General features: G+C 44.5%; 1 protein-coding gene across 1 annotated transcript in view; it reads right to left on the bottom strand.

The window, feature by feature from the left end:
* The window catches only part of cmya5 (cardiomyopathy associated 5), a 72,590-nt gene that overhangs the window by 25,638 nt on the left and 26,787 nt on the right, over nt 1-20,165 (bottom strand). Inside the window, exons 6-8 of the mRNA XM_046344916.1 lie at nt 9,421-9,516; nt 8,954-9,178; nt 776-798 (exon numbers count right to left, since the gene is read on the bottom strand). Coding sequence (XP_046200872.1) covers nt 776-798; nt 8,954-9,178; nt 9,421-9,516 — 344 coding nt within the window. The remainder of the gene's footprint in view (nt 1-775; nt 799-8,953; nt 9,179-9,420; nt 9,517-20,165) is intronic.

Here is a 20,165-nt window from a genome sequence, read left to right as displayed (position 1 = left end):
TTGTGGACTACTGTTAACAAGTTCAAACAGGTGCCATTAATACAGGTAACGAGTTGAGGACAGGGGAGCCTCTTAAAGAAGAAGTTACAGGTCTGTGAGAGACAGAAATCTTGCTTGTTTGTAGGTGACCAAATACTTATTTTCCACCATAATTTGCAAATAAATTCATTAAAAATCCTACAATGTGATTTTTATGGATTTTTTTCTCATTTTGTCTGTCGTTGTTGAAGTGTACCTATGATGAAAATTACAGGCCTCTCTCATATTTTTAAGTGGGAGAACTTGCACATTTGGTGGCTGACTAAATACTTTTTTGCCCCATTGTACTTTGTATCCCTCATTTACTCAAGTGTTTTGTTTATTTTCGCGGTTACCTGTACCTGCCTGCAACACTTAATGTTAGCTTTGAAACAAAACCTCACAGTCACATGCCATCAACAGAACCAGCTGCTTGGAATGTTAAATCAATCAACATGGTCACCAGGGTTGGGCTCAATTCCATTTAAAATCCAGTCAATTCAGAATGTAAACCAAATTCCAATTCCACATTTTCCTCATTGAAAATAATTGAAGAGTATTGGAATTTCAGTATACTTCCTGAATTTAAATGGAATTGACCCCAACCCTGGTGGTCATTACACTCTGAATATGACCAACCCCACCAGTCAACAAAATGTCGACACACACCTAAACAATAATTTTGTCCTTTGCTGTATAATCATGCTAGTATAGCTTACATCCAGTATTGTGAGTACAGCTGACACAGTGCAGTTACCTCATATAGATGTCTTTGGATGTCTGTGGATAAGAGGTTTCATTAGGTACATACAATAATAACCGCAAAGTTTCCATCCAATTGCTTCCACCAATTCAACCTAGTTCTCAATGGGCCTGAAACTTCAAGCCCGGTCCGACCCAAGCCCGATGAGCTGACATCACAAAAATGTAATGAGCCCGAACTCGAAAAAGCCTGATTTCTAGAAAACAGCCCAACCTTTTCCTAGATCATGTTGTTATTTTGCGAAAGTTTACCAGTAGGCTGTTAATTTACACTGGTGTTGACAACAACACGGCAGAGACGGCAACAAGTGGAGTGAGGAAGTGAGAGGGAAAAGCCCTTGCCTTGTCTAAGTAAAGTGAGGAGAGGGAGAAAACCCAACTTGAATATAATCAACAACTGTTATATGTGGACTCAAAGTGTGTAAAACATCCATATATACAGTATCTTCATAAATTAGACAGATGCTACCGCTGTTGCCTGTTTTTAAGTGTTTGTTTGATTCCGTGAGCTCCAACGGTCTCATGAAGCCTATATAAGTACAAGTCAGTCGGTCATGCCTTTAAAATACAGTTTTTTTACTTTGAAAATAATAAATGAAATGTTCTAGCTAATTAAGTTATGGCCTAAGTATTAAGACAACAGAAGAGAACACAACAGAAGAACAAGTCAATAACATAAAAAATTTAGTCTTGCATAATTAAAGTATAAATACATGTTCTGGATATTATTAGCTATAGACCTATGGCCTAAATATTAAGACAACAGAAGACAACAGAAGAACATGTATTTGTTCTCCTCGGGTCGATGGTCCGGCCTGCCACACTGAATATCCTTTCGCTGCTGGTGGCCGGGACGCAAACCACCCGTTCACTAACTTGGCTAGCAGTGGACATGTTGTGCTGTTGGACTTTCACCATGTCATGTTTTGTCATATATTGTCTTGTCCTTGTGCTTTCCCTTCTGTTCGTTTCCCCCTGCTGGTCTTATTAGGTTCGTTCCCTTTTTCTATCCCTCTCTCTCCCCCTCCCTCTCTCTCTTCTCTCTATCGTTCCGTTCCTGCTCCCAGCTGTTCCTCATTCTCCTAATTCACTCATTTACTCTTTTCACACCTGTCCCCTATTTTGCCCTCTGATTAGAGCCCTATTTCTCCCCTTGTTTTCCGCTTCTGTCCTTGTCGGATCCTTGTATGATGTTCGCTGTGCTGTGTCCTTGTCTCGCCCTGTCGTGTTTTGTCTCCTTCAGATGCTGCGTGTGAGCAGGTGTCTTAGTCTGCTACGGTCGGTGCCTTCCCGAAGCAACCTGCAGTCAATGGTCGAGTCTCCAGTCTGTCCTCGTTACTACGAGTGGATTTAAGTTTTTTCCTGTTTTGTTTTCTTCTTGATTTTTCCAGGATTATTACTTTTGTCATATACTGGGATATAGACTCTGTTTTCGTTAAGTCGCTTTTGGGTCCTCATTCAGCAGCATAACAGAAGGATCCGACCAAGAATGGACCCAGCAACTACGGATTCTCGTAACACTGCCGTCGAGATCCAGGGAGCTATGCTCGGCAGACACGAGCAGGAATTGTCTGCTGCTCGTCATGCCGTTGAGACCCTGGCCGCTCAGGTTTCCGACCTCTCAGGACAGTTTCAGAGTCTTCGTCTCGTGCCACCAGCTACTTCCTGGTCTTCCGAGTCTCCGGAACCTAGGGTTAATAACTCACCATGTTATTCTGGGCAGCCCACTGAGTGCCGTTCCTTTCTCACCCAGTGTGATATTGTGTTCTCTCTCCAACCCAACACATACTCAAGAGAGAGAGCTCGGATTGCTTACGTCATTTCACTCCTTACTGGTCGGGCTCGAGAGTGGGGCACAGCTATCTGGGAGGCAAGGGCTGAGTGTTCTAACAATTATCTGAACTTTAAAGAGGAGATGATACGGGTTTTTGATCGTTCAGTTTTTGGTAGGGAGGCTTCTAGGGCCTTGGCTTCCCTATATCAAGGTGATCGATCCATAACGGATTACTCTATAGAGTTTCGCACTCTTGCTGCCTCTAGTGACTGGAACGAGCCGGCGCTGCTCGCTCCTTTTCTGGAGGGACTCCACGCTGAGGTTAAGGATGAGATTCTCTCCCGGGAGGTTCCTTCCAGTGTGGACTCTTTGATTGCACTCGCCATCCGCATAGAACAACGGGTAGATCTTCGTCACCGAGCTCGAGGAAGAGAGCTCGCGTTAACGGTGTTCCCCCTCTCCGCATCGCAACCATCTCCTCCCTCCGGCTCAGAGACTGAGCCCATGCAGCTGGGAGGTATTCACATCTCGACTAAGGAGAGGGAACGGAGGATCACCAACCGCCTTTGCCTCTATTGCGGTTCTGCTGGACATTTTGTCAATTCATGTCCAGTAAAAGCCAGAGCTCATCAGTAAGCGGAGGGCTAATGGTGAGCGCTACTACTCAGGTCTCTCCATCAAGATCCTGTACTACCATGTCGGTCCATCTACGCTGGACCGGTTCGGCTGCTTCATGCAGTGCCTTGATAGACTCTGGGGCTGAGGGTTGTTTTATGGACGAAGCATGGGCTCGGAAACATGACATTCCTCTCAGACAGTTAGGGAAGCCCACGCCCATGTTCGCCTTAGATGGTAGTCTTCTCCCCAGTATCAGATATGAGACACTACCTTTAACCCTCACAGTATCTGGTAACCACAGTGAGACCATTTCCTTTTTGATTTTTCGTTCACCTTTTACACCTGTTGTTTTGGGTCATCCCTGGCTAGTATGTCATAATCCTTCTATTAATTGGTCTAGTAATTCTATCCTATCCTGGAACGTTTCTTGTCATGTGAAGTGTTTAATGTCTGCTATCCCTCCTGTTTCTTCTGTCCCCTCTTCTCAGGAGGAACCTGGTGATTTGACAGGAGTGCCGGAGGAATATCATGATCTGCGCACGGTCTTCAGTCGGTCCAGAGCCAACTCCCTTCCTCCTCACCGGTCGGGGTAGACTATACTCTCTGTCGGCTCCCGAACGTAAGGCTCTCGAGGATTATTTGTCTGTTTCTCTTGACGCCGGCACCGTAGTGCCTTCTTCCTCTCCTGCCGGAGCGGGTTTTTTTTTTGTTAAGAAGAAGGACGGTACTCTGCGCCCCTGCGTGGATTATCGAGGGCTGAATGACATAACGGTTAAGAATCGTTATCCGCTTCCCCTTATGTCGTCAGCCTTCGAGATTCTGCAGGGAGCCAGGTTCTTTACTAAGTTGGACCTTCGTAATGCTTACCATCTCGTGCGCATCAGAGTGGGGGACGAGTGGAAAACGGCGTTTAACACTCCGTTAGGGCATTTTGAGTACCGGGTTCTGCCGTTTGGTCTCGCTAATGCTCCAGCTGTTTTTCGGGCATTAGTTAATGATGTACTGAGAGACATGCTGAACATCTTTGTTTTTGTCTACCTTGACGATATCCTGATTTTTTCACCGTCACTCGAGATTCATGTCCAGCACGTTCGACGTGTACTCCAATGCCTTTTAGAGAATTGTCTCTACGTGAAGGCTGAGAAGTGCGCCTTTCATGTCTCCTCTGTCACATTTCTCGGTTCTGTTATTTCCGCTGAAGGCATTCAGATGGATCCCGCTAAGGTCCAGGCTGTCAGTGATTGGCCCGTTCCAAGGTCACGTGTCGAGTTGCAGCGCTTTCTAGGTTTCGCTCATTTCTATCGGCGTTTCATTCGTAATTTCGGTCAAGTTGCTGCCCCTCTCACAGCTCTTACTTCTGTCAAGACGTGCTTTAAGTGGTCCGGTTCCGCCCAGGGAACTTTTGATCTCCTCAAGAAGCGTTTTACGTCCGCTCCTATCCTCGTTACTCCTGACGTCACTAAACAATTCATTGTCGAGGTTGACGCTTCAGAGGTGGGCGTGGGAGCCATTCTATCCCAGCGCTTCCAGTCTGACGATAAGGTCCATCCTTGCGCTTATTTTTCTCATCGCCTGTCGCCATCGGAACGCAACTATGATGTGGGTAACCGCGAACTGCTCGCCATCCGCTTAGCCCTAGGCGAATGGCGACAGTGGTTGGAGGGGGCGACCGTTCCTTTTGTCGTTTGGACTGACCATAAGAACCTTGAGTACATCCGTTCTGCCAAACGACTTAATGCACGTCAAGCTCGTTGGGCATTGTTTTTTGCTCGTTTCGAGTTTGTGATTTCTTATCGCCCGGGTAATAAGAACACCAAGCCTGATGCCTTATCCCGTCTCTTTAGTTCTTCTGTGGCTTCTACCGATCCCGAGGGGATTCTTCCTTATGGGCGTGTTGTCGGGTTGACTGTCTGGGGAATTGAGAGACAGGTTAAGCAAGCACTCACTCACACTGCGTCGCCGCGCGCTTGTCCTAGTAACCTTCTTTTCGTTCCTGTTTCTACTCGTCTGGCTGTTCTTCAGTGGGCTCACTCTGCCAAGTTAGCTGGCCATCCCGGCGTTCGAGGTACACTTGCTTCTATTCGCCAGCGGTTTTGGTGGCCTACTCAGGAGCGTGACACGCGCCGTTTCGTGGCTGCTTGTTCGGACTGCGCGCAGACTAAGTCAGGTAACTCTCCTCCTGCCGGTCGTCTCAGACCGCTTCCCATTCCTTCTCGACCATGGTCTCACATCGCCTTAGACTTCATTACCGGTCTGCCTTCGTCTGCGGGGAAGACTGTGATTCTTACGGTTGTCGATAGGTTCTCTAAGGCGGCACATTTCATTCCCCTCGCTAAGCTTCCTTCCGCTAAGGAGACGGCACAAATCATCATTGAGAATGTGTTCAGAATTCATGGCCTCCCGTTAGACGCCGTTTCAGACAGAGGTCCGCAATTCACGTCACAGTTTTGGAGGGAGTTCTGTCGTTTGATTGGTGCTTCCGTCAGTCTCTCTTCCGGTTTTCATCCCCAGTCTAACGGTCAAGCAGAAAGGGCCAATCAGACGATTGGTCGCATATTACGCAGCCTTTCTTTTAGAAACCCTGCATCTTGGGCAGAACAGCTCCCCTGGGCAGAATACGCTCACAACTCGCTTCCTTCGTCTGCTACCGGGCTATCTCCGTTTCAGAGTAGTCTGGGTTACCAGCCTCCTCTGTTCTCGTCCCAGCTCGCCGAGTCCAGCGTTCCCTCCGCTCAGGCGTTTGTCCAACGTTGTGAGCGCACCTGGAGGAGGGTGAGGTCTGCACTTTGCCGTTACAGGGCGCAGACTGTGAGAGCCGCCAATAAACATAGGATTAAGAGTCCTAGGTATTGTCACGGCCAGAGAGTGTGGCTTTCCACTCGTAACCTTCCCCTTACGACAGCTTCTCGTAAGTTGACTCCGTGGTTCATTGGTCCGTTCCGTGTCTCCCAGGTCGTCAATCCTGTCGCTGTGCGACTGCTTCTTCCGCGACATCTTCGTCGCGTCCATCCTGTCTTCCATGTCTCCTGTGTCAAGCCCTTTCTTCGCGCCCCCCGTTCGTCTTCCCTCCCCCCCCCCCCCCGTCCTTGTCGAGGGCGCACCTATTTACAAGGTACGTAGGATCATGGACATGCGTTCTCGGGGACGTGGTCACCAGTACTTAGTGGATTGGGAGGGTTACGGTCCTGAGGAGAGGAGTTGGGTTCCATCTCAGGACGTGCTGGACCGTTCGCTGATTGATGATTTCCTCCGTTGCCGCCAGGATTCCTCCTCGAGTGCGCCAGGAGGCGCTCGGTGAGTGGGGGGGGTACTGTCATGTTTTGTCATATATTGTCTTGTCCTTGTGCTTTCCCTTCTGTTTGTTTCCCCCTGCTGGTCTTATTAGGTTCGTTCCCTTTTTCTATCCCTCTCTCTCTCCCTCCCTCTCTCTCTTCTCTCTATCGTTCCGTTCCTGCTCCCAGCTGTTCCTCATTCTCCTAACTTACTCATTTACTCTTTTCACACCTGTCCCCTATTTTGCCCTCTGATTAGAGCCCTATTTCTCCCCTTGTTTTCCGCTTCTGTCCTTGTCGGATCCTTGTATGATGTTCGCTGTGCTGTGTCCTTGTCTCGCCCTGTCGTGTTTTGTCTCCTTCAGATGCTGCGTGTGAGCAGGTGTCTTAGTCTGCTACGGTCGGTGCCTTCCCGAAGCAACCTGCAGTCAATGGTCGAGTCTCCAGTCTGTCCTCGTTACTACGAGTGGATTTAAGTTTTTTCCTGTTTTGTTTTCTTCTTGATTTTTCCAGGATTATTACTTTTGTCATATACTAGGATATAGACTCTGTTTTCGTTAAGTCGCTTTTGGGTCCTCATTCACCAGCATAACACACCAGCCCAACATCTCTCTGTCATCCATCATCACAGGTCACTTCACGGTGTATTTTGTCACATCATCCTCTTCTTCATTCTCTGCTATGGACATTTTCCCACTCTGAAAAGCCAAGCTCTGCTCTCTTGGCGGGGGGTGGCACTAAAGTCATCCTCTGTGGCCTGTGGAAGTGTGCTCATACGATCACATCTTGCCTGTCTTGGGGGGGCTGCATCCTCAACTGGTTAAACTTGGGCCAGAGAAATGTTGCCACCTTGTGTAGATCTTTGATGTCCACCTTCCTCTCCAACCATTCACTGTGTCGTAGTCACACTGCAGCCTGATGTTGTGAGTCTTGCGCATTGAATTAACTGGAACTCTTCAGTTATGAAATGACATATTGTTGTCAGATAACTAAGCTTCCGATAGTCATCCCCACTGTGCCCTCTTTCAGGATGTCCTTTACCTTATCTGTAAGTTCTTCTCTTTTGTCCTCTTGCACCTGGCAGAGACGGTATTGTATGGTAGAACAAACTGTCCCATAAGTGGCTCCCACATATATATAAGCTCCTGTCGTCTTTGAAACAAACACTGAACAATTTGTCTGCCACTGCCTGTTTTGTTTTCTTTGAGAGTTACCGTTTTGAAGCTGACATAAAAGCCTGAGTAGGCTGTCGCGCCACGGCATTGTGCAAAATGGCGCTGCAGGGAAGAAGCACCTGTCGTCTTGCTGTCATAACGTAGAACAGCCTCGCATCCTTTGCAATTGACATGGCAGTTGATTATCCCGTTGTTTGAACAACCAAGTCGAATGACATCCACACATCTGATTGGCATCCAATTCGCTATAACCTGTGTTATAACGGTATAACAGAGTTGTTGTAACCGATGTATCCTATGTTCAGACCCTACTGTGTTGGTCAGTCACAGGTGTATGAATGTGTCAAGTGAAAGAAGTATGGCAGGGAAGGCACAATTAGCAAATAGGGAATGTTTTTGCACTCTCAACAAATGAGGGATTTCAGTAACATGACTTTTCACACAGAGAAACAACAAGAAACAACAACAAGAAATAGCTGTTATTAGATAGCAGTTTCAGCACCCCGTACAGCGCAATACACAATGGAGCCTGTGCCTGCACCTGCAGCTGACAGGGAGGAGGAGAGACAAGGTGCGCCAGTCACAAAGGCACGCGCAGTAAAAATATTTTTTACACGTCGCGGAAAGTTAGAGCCCAACCTGGTCCAAATCAATTCTTGAAAACACATGGCCGGCCTGAACCTGTCGGGCCCGGGCTGAAATTGAGAACTAAATCCAACCCTCTGAGAACTGATTATCTTTACGAAGGATGCATTTGTCAGTAGTTTCAAGTTTCTCTGTCACATACACAAGTACAGTGAAATGCCTTTAGTGCAAAGCTCTAACCCCAACAATGCAGTAATCAAAAACAATGTATACTAAAAATAACAAGGTAGAACAAAAACACACGAGATACAAAAATAAGGGGGGGGGGGCACTAAGTAAAGCATAATATATAAAGGGTCACTTCCAGTACCATATTTACAGTGTGCAGGGATACTGGATTGATAGAGGTACACTAGATACAGTATGTATAAGTGTAAGGTGACACGGCATCAGGAGAAATGATAAACGGAGTAGCAGCAGAGTATATGATGATTGTATATGAGTGGGTGTGTGTAGAGTCAGTATAAATGTATGTACATATAATGTGTGTGTGAGCAAATGATGAAGTGGTGTTTGTGCGTGTGTTGGATTATCAGTGTGTGTAGTGTGTAGGGCCCTGTGTGTGTGCATAGAGAAATAAAATACAAAGGTTAACTCAGACAGTCTGTGGAGCCATTTTGTTAGCTATGTAGTTAGCCTTTTAGCAGTCTAATTAGCACTACATTGTATTGTGTGTGTGTGTCCCTCACCTGTGTGTCTGGGTCTATATCTGCCTCTCTAGCGGTGGTGTCCAGTGTGACCTTGGTCTGGTCTATACTCTCCTGGAAGGAGACGATCTGGTCGTAAAGCTGCTCCAGCTTTGCCTTCTTTTCCTCCTCCATGCTTAGAGACATGCTGTTGTACTGCTCCATCACCAGAGCCATCATCTCCTCATTCTGAGCCTCCATTACCTCCTCACTGTCCCTGCAATGGTCCTGGGAACATAGAGATCAGGAGGTACAGGGGACAGAGAGAGGTACAGGGGGAAGAGAGAGACAGTGGACAGAGAGGGACAATGAACACGGAGAGGAACACGAAGTCTAAACTGGTCCATTGGAAGAGAAACTGAAAGAGAAGGGTTAGGCATTAGAACATGCATTATTCTACACATTCAATAACACACAAGTAGACAGTTACTTCAGTTTGAGAAGATAGCAAGTTCAGTCTTTCCTCCTACCTCTACAGTGTTGTATCCCAGCTCTAGTTCTGACACCAGATCCTCAATGTTCTCTGATCTCTCCTGCAGTTCTGAGATCCAATCACTCAGCCTCTCCTGGAATACGAACAGAGCACAGAAACACACTGAATGAAAACTTGAACTAGGAAAATACAATACAGGCTACTGTAAGGATGGGCTGTTTTAGATGCAGTGAACACAATAAAAGTGTTGGTTTTGCTCTTCTGTAAAATAAATATGAATAATTCTGTCTCTCCCCTTTGTCGCTCAACTCTCCATATGTAAGGACAATGTAAATGTACTTGGGACACAAAACAATAGTTGCTGGTTCCAGCCAGCAAGAGATGGTGCCAAGCTGGCTCCGATAGAGATGGCAGTTTCACTTCTAGTCCTTAGGAAGCTGTGCAGTATTTAGATGTTTTATGTATTATTTATTACATTGTTAGCCCAGAAAGTGTTATTACATAAAACCAGGAAGAACTATTGGATATCAGAGAGACACAACCAGCACAACCAGCACTACGATCAGGAATATGACTTTCCCAAAACGGATCCTTTGTCTGCACCTCCCAGGGCATTTGAACTGATTCCAGAGGCCAACCCAAAACAATGCCACCGGAGGAGAGGGTGCCGGAGTGGTCTTCTAGTGAGACTTCGGATGCGCACACACCAACTACCGCTCCCTAGTATATTACTCGCAAATGTCCAGTCCCTAGTTAACAAAGTCGATGAAATACGGGCAAGAGTTGCTTTCCATTGAGATATCCAGGATTGTAACATACTCTGTTTCACGGAAACATGGCTAGGTGGGGACATGCTGTCGGAGTCCATACAGCCAACGGGATTTTCAGTGCATTGCGCTGGAGGGAATTAACATCTCTCCAGTAAAAAGAAGGGCGGGGGTGTATGCTTCATGATTAACGACTCATGGTGTAATTGTAGCAACATACAGAAACTGAAGTCATTTTGTTCACCTGACTTAGAATTCCTCACAATCAAATGCCAACCGTATTATCTCACAAGAGAACTCTCCTCGGTTATCGTCACAGCCGTGTATAGCGGATACCAAAACAGCGGATACCAAAACAGCCATCAAGGAATTTCGCTGGACTTTATTCAAACTGGAAACCATATATCCTGAGGCTGCATTTATTGGAGCTTGGGATTTTAACAAAGCCAATTTGAGAACAAGGCTACCTAAATTCTATCAGAATATCAATTGTGGTACACGAGCAAGTAACACGCTTGACCATTGCTACTTCCGTGATGCTTACAAGGCCCTCCCCCACCCTCCTTTTGGCAAATCTGACCATGACTCCAGCTTGTTGCTCCCCTCTTATCGGCAGAAACTAAAACAGGAAGCGCACGTACTTAGGTCTATCCAACACTGGTCTGACCAATCGGATTCCACACTTCAAGATTGCTTCGTTCACGTGGACTAGAATATGTTACGGGTAGCCTCAGATAATAACATTGACGTTTACGCTGACTCGGTGAGCAAGTTCATAAGGAAGTGTATAGGAGATGTTGTACCCACGGTGACTATTAAAACCTTCCCAGAAACCGTGGCTTGATGGCAGCATTCACGTAAAGCTGAAAGCACGTACCACCACATTTAATCATGGCAAGGGAAATATGACCGAACACAAAAAGTGTAGTTATTTCTTCCGTAAGGCAATCAATGAACCAAAATGTCAGTATAGAGACAAACTAGAGTCACAATTCAACGGCTCAAACACGAGATGTATGTGGCAGGGTCTATAGACAATCAAGGACTACAAAAAGAAAACCAACCCTGTCGCAGACATCGACATAGTGGCCCGTTACCAAAGACTGTGGGCTCTCCTTGTCAGTGGCCGACGTGAGTAAAACATTTAAATGTGTTAACCCTCACAAGGGTGACAGCCCATACGGCATCCCTAGCTGTGTCCTCAGAGCATGCACAGACCAGCTGACTGGTGTGTTTCGGAACATATTCAATCAATCCCAATCCCAGTCTGATGTCCCCACATGCTTCAAGACAGCTTTCTTGGGAACAGGAACAATGGTGGCCAAGGTAACTGAACTAAATGACTATCGCCCTGAAGCACTCACATCTGTCATGAAGTGCTCCGAGAGTCTAGTCAAGGATCATATCACCCCCACCCTACCTGTCACCTTAGACCCACTTCAATTTGCTTACCTCCCCAATAGGTCCACAGACGATGCAATCGCCATCACTCTGCCCTATCCAATCTGGACAAGAGGAATAACTATGTAGGAATGCTGTTCATTGACAACAGCTCAGCATTCAACACCCTCCAGACTGGGTCTCAACCTTGCCCTATGCAACTGGGTCCTGGACTTCCCGACAGGCTGCCCTCAGGTGGTGAAGGTAGGAAACAACATCTCCACACCGCTGATCCTCAACATTGGGTCCCCACAAGGGTGCGTTCTCAGCCCTCTCCTGTACTCCGTTCACCCACGACTGCGTGGCCATGCTCACAAGTTTGCAAATATGGCACCACCCACAACCGCAAGGCTCTCCAGAGGGTGGTGCAGTCTGCACAACGCATCACCGGGGGCAAACCACCTGCCCTCCAGGACACCTACAACACCCGATGTCACAGGAAGGCAAAAAATAGGACAATAACTACCCGAGCAACTGCCTGTTCACCCCGCTAACATCCAGAAGGCGAGGTTAGTACAGGTGCATCAAAGCTGGGACCGAGAGACTGAAAAACAACTTCTATCTCAAGGCCATTAGACTGTTAAACAGCCATCACTAGCACATTAGAGGCTGCTGCCTTTTGGCATAGACTAGGAATCAATGGCCACTTTAAGAAATGGAACACCCGTCACTTAAATAATGTTTACATACACGGCCAGTCAAACATTTTAGAACACCTACTCATTCAAGGGTTTTTCTTTATTTTTACTATTTTCTACATTGTAATAAAGACATTAACCCTATGAAATAACACATATGGAATCATGTAGTAACCAAAAAAGTGTTAAATAAATGTAAATATATTTAATATTTGTGATTCTTCAAATAGCCACCTGTTGCCTTGATGACTGCTTTGCACACTTTTGGCATTCTCTCAACCAGCTTCATGAGGTAGTCACCTGGAATGTATTTCAATTAACAGGTCTGCCTTCTTAAAAGTTCATTTGTGGAATTGATTTCCTTCTTAATGCGTTTGAGCTAATCAATTGTGCTGTGACAAGGTAGGGGGGTATACAGAAGATAGCACTATTCTTAGTGCTTCACTCTGCGATCCGACTCATCCCAAACCATCTCAATTGGGTTGTGGTCGGGTGATTGTGGAGGCCAGGTCATCTGATGCAGCACTCCATCACTCTCCTTCTTGGTAAAAATAGCCCTTACACAGCTTGGAGATGTGTTGAGTCATTGTCCTGTTGAAAAACAAATGATAGTCCCACTAAGCCCAAACCAGATGGGATGGCGTATCGCTGCAGAATGCTGTGGTAGCCATGCTGGTTCATTCATTCCTACTTACATTTGTGTGTATTGGGTATATGTTGTGTAATTTGTTAGATATTACTGCACTGTCAGAGCTAGAAAAACAAGCATTTCGCTACATCTGCAAATAATGTGTATGTGACAATCAAATTAGATTTTATTTGAGAAGGAGAGGGTGGGGGCAGTCATTGGCGGTGGTGCTGAATTGTCCTCAAACTGGGCAAAGAAGGTGTTTAGCTTGTCTAGAAGCCATAGGTCAATGTCCGTGACGTGGCTGGTTTTCTTTTTGTTTTCTGTAATTGCCTGAGCCTCTTGCCTGAGCCATTGAATTGCAACTCCACTCTGTTCACCCACGACTGCGTGGCCACGCATGCCTCCAACTCAATCATCAAGTTTGCGGACGACACAACAGTGGTAGGCTTGATTACCAACAACGACGAGACGGCCTACAGGGAGGAGGTGAGGGCCCTCGGAGTGTGGTGTCAGGAAATTAACCTCACACTCAACGTCAACAAAACTAAGGAGATGATTGTGGACTTCAGGAAACAGCAGAGGGAACACCCCCCTATCCACATCGATGGAACAGTAGTGGAGAGGGTAGCAAGGTTTAAGTTCCTCGGCATACACATCACAGACAAACTGAATTGGTCCACTCACACTGACAGCGTCGTGAAGAAGGCGCAGCAGCGCCTCTTCAACCTCAGGAGGCTGAAGAAATTCGGCTTGTCACCAAAAGCACTCACAAACTTCTACAGATGCACAATCGAGAGCATCCTGGCGGGCTGTATCACCGCCTGGTACGGCAACTGCTCCGCCCTCAACCGTAAGGCTCTCCAGAGGGTAGTGAGGTCTGCACAACGCATCACTGGGGGCAAACTACCTGCCCTCCAGGACACCTACACCACCCGATGTTACAGGAAGGCCATAAAGATCATCAAGGACATCAACCACCCGAACCACTGCCTGTTCACCCCGCTATCATCCAGAAGGCGAGGTCAGTACAGGTGCATCAAAGCTGGGACCGAGAGACTGAAAAACAGCTTCTATCTCAAGGCCATCAGACTGTTAAACAGCCACCTATACGCTTGAGTGGCTGCTGCCAACACACTGTCATTGACACTGACCCAACTCCAGCCACTTTAATAATGGGAATTGATGGGAAATGATGTAAATATATCACTAGCCACTTTAAACAATGCTACCTTATATAATAATAATAATAATAATAAATAATATATGCCATTTGTTACTTACCCTACATTATTCATCTCATATTCATACGTATATACTGTACTCTACATCATCGACTGCATCCTTATGTAATACATGTATCACTAGCCACTTTAACTATGCCACTTTGTTTACTTTGTCTACATACTCATCTCATATGTATATACTGTACTAGATACCATCTACTGTATGCTGCTCTGTACCATCACTCATTCATATATCCTTATGTACATATTCTTTATCCCCTTACACTGTGTATAAGACAGTAGTTTTGGAATTGTTAGTTAGATTACTTGTTGGTTATCACTGCATTGTCGGAACTAGAAGCACAAGCATTTCGCTACACTCGCATTAACATCTGCTAACCATGTGTATGTGACAAATAACATTTTATTTGATTTGATTTGATTTGTCCCTATACCAACATTTCACCTGTTTGATTGCCTTGTGGAGGGAATAACTACACTGTTTATATTAGGCCATATTCCCAGTTCTCTTTCCATAGTTAAATAATATATAATATAATAATATATGCCATTTAGCAGACGCTTTTATCCAAAGCGACTTACAGTCATGTGTGCATACATTCTATGTATGGGTGGTCCCGGGAATCGAACCCACTACCCTGGCGTTACAAGCGCCATGCTCTACCAACTGAGCTACAGAAGGACGGTTCGCGCTTTCAGTTTTCAGTTTTGAAAGAATGCCGCCATCCATCCATGGTTTTTGGTTAGGGTAGGTTTTAATAGTCACAGTGGGTACGACATCTCCAACGCACTTTCTTATAAACGCACTCACGAGTCAGCGTATAGATCAATGTTATTCTCTGAGGGTGCCCGAGAACATTGCCCGGTCTGCGTGATCAAAACAATCTTGAAGCGGTGAATCCGATTGGTCAGACCAGCGCTGAATGGTTCTAGCCACGGGTACATCCTGTTTGAGTTTCTGCCTATAGGACGGTAGGAGCAAGATGAAGTCGTGGTCGGATTTGACAAAGAGGGGGCCAGGTTGGGCCTTGTATGCATTGCGGAAGTTTGAGTAGAAGTGGTCAAGTGTATTGCCCGCGCGAGTGCTGCAATCAATATGCTGCTAGAATTTAGGTAGCCTAGTTCTCAAATTTGCTTTGTTAAAATCCCCAGCTACAATAAATTCAGCCTCAGGATATATATCCAGTGAAGTTCCTTGAGGGCCATCATGGTACCTGCTTGAGGGGGTATGACACCTGTGACGATAACTGACGAGAATTCTCGAGGGAGATAATATGGTCGGCATTTGATTGTGATGAATTCTAGGTCAGGTGAACAGAAGGACTTGAGTTCCTGTATGTTGTTATGGTTATACCATGAGTTGTTAATCATGTAGCATACACCCCCGTCCTTCTTCTTCCCAGAGAGATGCTTATTTCTGTCGGTGCAACGCATGAAGAAACCCGGTGGCTGTACCGACTCCGACAACATATCCCGAGAGATCAATTTTTCCATGAAACAGAGAATGTTACAATCTCTGATGTCTCTCTGGAAGGCAACCCTTGCCCTAATTTCGTCCACCTTGTTGTCGAGAGACTGGACATTGGCGAGAAGTATACTCGGAAGCGGTGGGCGGTGTGCACGCCTTTGAAGCCTGACCAGGAGGCTGCTCTGTCTACTTCTTCTGCGGCGACATTGTTTTGGGTCGGCCTCTGGAATTAGATCCAATGTCCTGGTTGGTGGTCCGAACAAAGGATCCGCTTCGGGAAAGTCATATTCCTGGTCGTAATTTTGGTAAATTGACGTCGCTCTTATATCCAATAGTTCTTCCCAGGTGTATGTAATAACACTTAATAACACTTAAGATTTTCTGGGCTAATGTAAGAAATAATACATAAACTCTAACAATGGGAGCCATTGTCCCAAATGCGAGAAGCCAGGCGACAAAGCTTAGGTTCAAAATAATATTTTGGACAGATTTTGGCGAGTGAAACCTTTCACTTCACCTTTTTCTCCCATGCCCCTCTCCCTACCACTCACAACAACAAAGACTTCTTCCTCTCTGACAAACGGTTTCAACTTGCTATTTGCATTTGAGGTTTGGTCCAACAGAATCGGTCATATGGACACCAAAACACATGGAGACATTATTTTACTGTAATAGAGGAGAAGTTAACCTTTCGAACCATACACTGTTTATGTTTCAACTCCTCAAATTCTGAGCAGAGCAGACACTACTAAACAGATGTACCAATGTACCAATTTAATGCTTAGTCTATTGTGCGTGCATTACGGTACCATGTCCTGGGTGGTTATACTAGCTGTTTAGTCTGTGTTTTATAAATGTGCAATAAGCATGAAACAATTATATAGGGAATTGGCAACTCGTTCTCATTCTGAGAAATAAGGTTGGTCACTTGATTTCAACATCTAAACAAAGTGGACAGGCTAGCATGCTGTTCAAACAGTGGAAGACGAACAGAAGGTTGTGTTCATAACAATTGTTTTCAACTGTTTTGCCTTGTTCGCTGAATTCAGAGCCTGTGAAATTATTCCTAGATCCAATTTGGCTTAAATTTAATATCTAAATATTAGCTGGCTACTCTCTAGCACGTGGGCTTGTGCTTGAGATATTGTTTATGAGACCGGTTTTCATTTTCTATAATGCCTGCTACATTATTAGTGTGTATTATGCATGGTTCTGGTTAAATGTGTTACAAAAAGGACATTTTTATAGACAGACCTGAAAGCCAGATCAGTAATTATTGCAAAAAAGCAGGTACAACTCTTTTCAGCCTAGGTATAGTATAATTTCACAAGCTCTGAATTCATTGGATTATTGCTGACAATTTTAAATGCAGTGTATTTTACCTTTAATTGTACAACAAAGCTTATTTAAGGAACTTTTAAAAAATCAAGATATATATCGTGAATCGCCCATAATAAAAAGAAAAGTGAGATATGAGTTCTAGGCCATATCACCTAGCCATACACCTGCTTGGCCACTCGGGACAGGGAGGGGGGCAGTTAAATATCACTGCACCACTTTCAAACTAAGATAATGGTTGGCCTGAATACAATTTGTCTGTGCAAATCTATTTGGTTAAATGTTTTTTCTATGTTATGAGTCTAGAGACAGAAAGAGTGAATAACTTTCATGGGGTAGGGTAATTATCGATACCATTGTCGATACCAAACACACACTAACAGGCTCACGAAAGCACTCTGTGTGTGACTGAAATATGACCTACACTGAGTGAACAGGGAGAACAGATCACATATCAGTGTCACCGCTTGGTGATGTCACATGGGACATTTACACGGATTAGAAAAGGTGACATCATACTTTCTGAATGTGCATCACTGAGGCCTGAGGAGGGGATTTGGTATGGGAAGACACGGGCCCCTTCCATATGGACTCCATATGAAAATTGAAACAGCGAAACAATACAGATAACTGACGAGTGTACAAAACATTAAGAAAACCTGCTCTTTCCATGACAAAGACTGACCAGAGCTTAGATCCCTTATCGATGTCACTTGTTAAATCCACTTCAATCAGTGTAGATTAAGGGGAGGAGACAGGTTAAAGAAGGATTTTTAAGCCTTGAGACAATTGAGACATGGATTGCATACGTACGCCATACAGAGAGTGAATGGGCAAGACAAAAGATTGAAGTGCCTTTGAACAAGGTATGGTAGTAGGTGCCAGGCGCACCGGTTTGTGTAAAGGGCTGCAACGCTGCTGGGTATTTCATGCTCAACAGTTTCCTGTGTGTATCAATGTTCCACCACCCAAAGGATATCCAGCCAACTTGACACAACTGTGGGAAGCATTGGAGTCAACATGGGCCAGCATCCCTATGGAATGATTTTTACACCTTGTAGAGTCCATGCAAATTGTGGCTGTTCTGACGGTATAAAAGGGGGGGGGACAAAAAAACGTGTAAGGTGTTCCTAACGTTTGGTATACTCAGTGTAAAGAACACACCAACATAACGTGTTTTAATAGGGCTTTGGGCCACCACGAGACAGACCAGCTTTAATGCACCGAAGCATAGATTATACAAGTGTCTGGAACTATTGGAGGAATGCAAGACCATTCTTCCATGAGAAGTTCCATCATTGATGTTTTGTTGATGGTGGCCGCTCCAGAATCTTCCATAAGTGTCCAATTGGGTTGAGATCTAGTGACGCCATAGCAAATTATTCAGTGACCACTCGTGCCCTGTGGATAGGGGCATTGTCATCCTATTGTCATTGAAGCCAAAATAATGGCCTGCCCAGCATTTTTATACATGACCCTAAGCATGATGTTATGTTAATTGCTTAATTAACTCAAGAACCACATCTGTATGGAAGAACCTGCTTTCAATATACTTTGTATCCCTCACTTACAAGAGTGTTTCCTTTATTTTGGCAGTTACCTGTATCTTGGCACTATAACTGACTCAAAACTCACCTGGACTCCTAACACAAAACAGATATACAAAAAGAGACAATAACAAACATATTTCATGAGGAGACTAAACTAAATATCAGGTCAATACAAAAATAAACATATTGCACACATCCTTCATTAAGAATGTTCTCACATTCTGTTTCCAAGCACGGTACAATTACCTTTCCATCTCAAACAAAAAACAATTACACAAAATAGTAAAGCTGAAATCAGTGGTGTTAGTTTAGTGAGCATGAAAGCACTGTTCTTGGAGAGAGTGGTGAAAGTGGTAAGAGTAAGGTTTGACACTCAACCAGGAGTACCAGCTCCTACCATTGCAGTTATGTTCCATTTCTTTTCACTGTTGTAGCACATTTGACATGCATACATTCATCCTGCTCTATTCATTGCATTCCATGTGTGTATTTATTATTCCTTTTAAAACCTCTTAAGGATCCGCCCACTTTTTTTAAAATCGTAAAATGTCATAACCAAATCTAATTGCATATAGCTCAGGACCTGTAGCAAAGATATCCCTATTCTTGATACAATTTGAAAGGAAACAGTTAGAAGTTTGTGGAAAAGTGGAATTAATATAGAAGAATATAACACATTAGATATGGTAAAAGATAATACAAAGACAAAAAACGTGATTTTTTTGTTGTTGTTTTGAATCATCATCTTTGAAATGCAAGAGAAATGTCATAATGTATTATTCCAGCCCAGGCACAATTTAAATTTTGGTTACTAGATGGGAGCAGTGTATGTGCAAAGTTTTAGACTGATCCAATGAACTATTGCATTTCTGTTCAAAATGTTGGCTCAAGACTGCCCAAATGTGCCTAATTGATTTATTAATACATTTTCAAGTTCATAATTGTGCACTCTCCTCAAACAATAGCATCGTAATAACTACTGTAAATTGGACAGTGCAGTTAGATTAACAAGAATGTAATCTTTCTGCCCGTAGTCAGAACTTTCCAAAAATAATTTTCAAATACATTCCAATATTCAATTACAGTGGGTATCATAACTATTCACCCACTTGGATTTTTCACATTTTGTTGCATTACAAAGTAGAATTTAAATTCATTAATTTAATGTGATTTTTTCCTGTCATTGATCTACACAAAATACTCTGTATGTCACGCCCTGACCATAGAGAGCTTTTTATTCTCTATGTTGGTTAGGTCGGGGTGTGATTAACGGTGGGTTATCTAGGTGAATTATATATCTATGTCGGCCTGGTATGTTACCCAATCAGAGGCAGCTGTTTATCGTTGTCTCTGATTGGGGATCATATTTAGGTAGCCATTTCCCCATTGTGCTTTGTAGGATCTTACATTTACATTTACATTTAAGTCATTTAGCAGACGCTCTTATCCAGAGCGACTTACAAATTGGTGCATTCACCTTATGACATCCAGTGGAACAGTCACTTTACAATAGTGCATCTAAATCTTAAGGGGGGGGGGAGAGAGGGATTACTTATCCTATCCTAGGTATTCCTAAAAGAGTTGGGGTTTCAGGTGTCTCCGGAAGGTGGTGATTGACTCTAGGTATAGTAGCCTGCGAGCACTACTCTGAACTTCACGTTTCGTTTGTTTGCTTTATTGTTTTTGTTCTTTAAGTTTCTCTTCCA

The sequence above is a fragment of the Oncorhynchus gorbuscha genome, linkage group LG04 (assembly GCF_021184085.1).
Source record: "Oncorhynchus gorbuscha isolate QuinsamMale2020 ecotype Even-year linkage group LG04, OgorEven_v1.0, whole genome shotgun sequence".
In the NCBI taxonomy this organism is placed as follows: Eukaryota; Metazoa; Chordata; class Actinopteri; order Salmoniformes; family Salmonidae; genus Oncorhynchus; species Oncorhynchus gorbuscha.
Note: the sequence above shows the minus strand (reverse complement) of the source record. Positions and strands in the feature narration are given on the sequence as shown.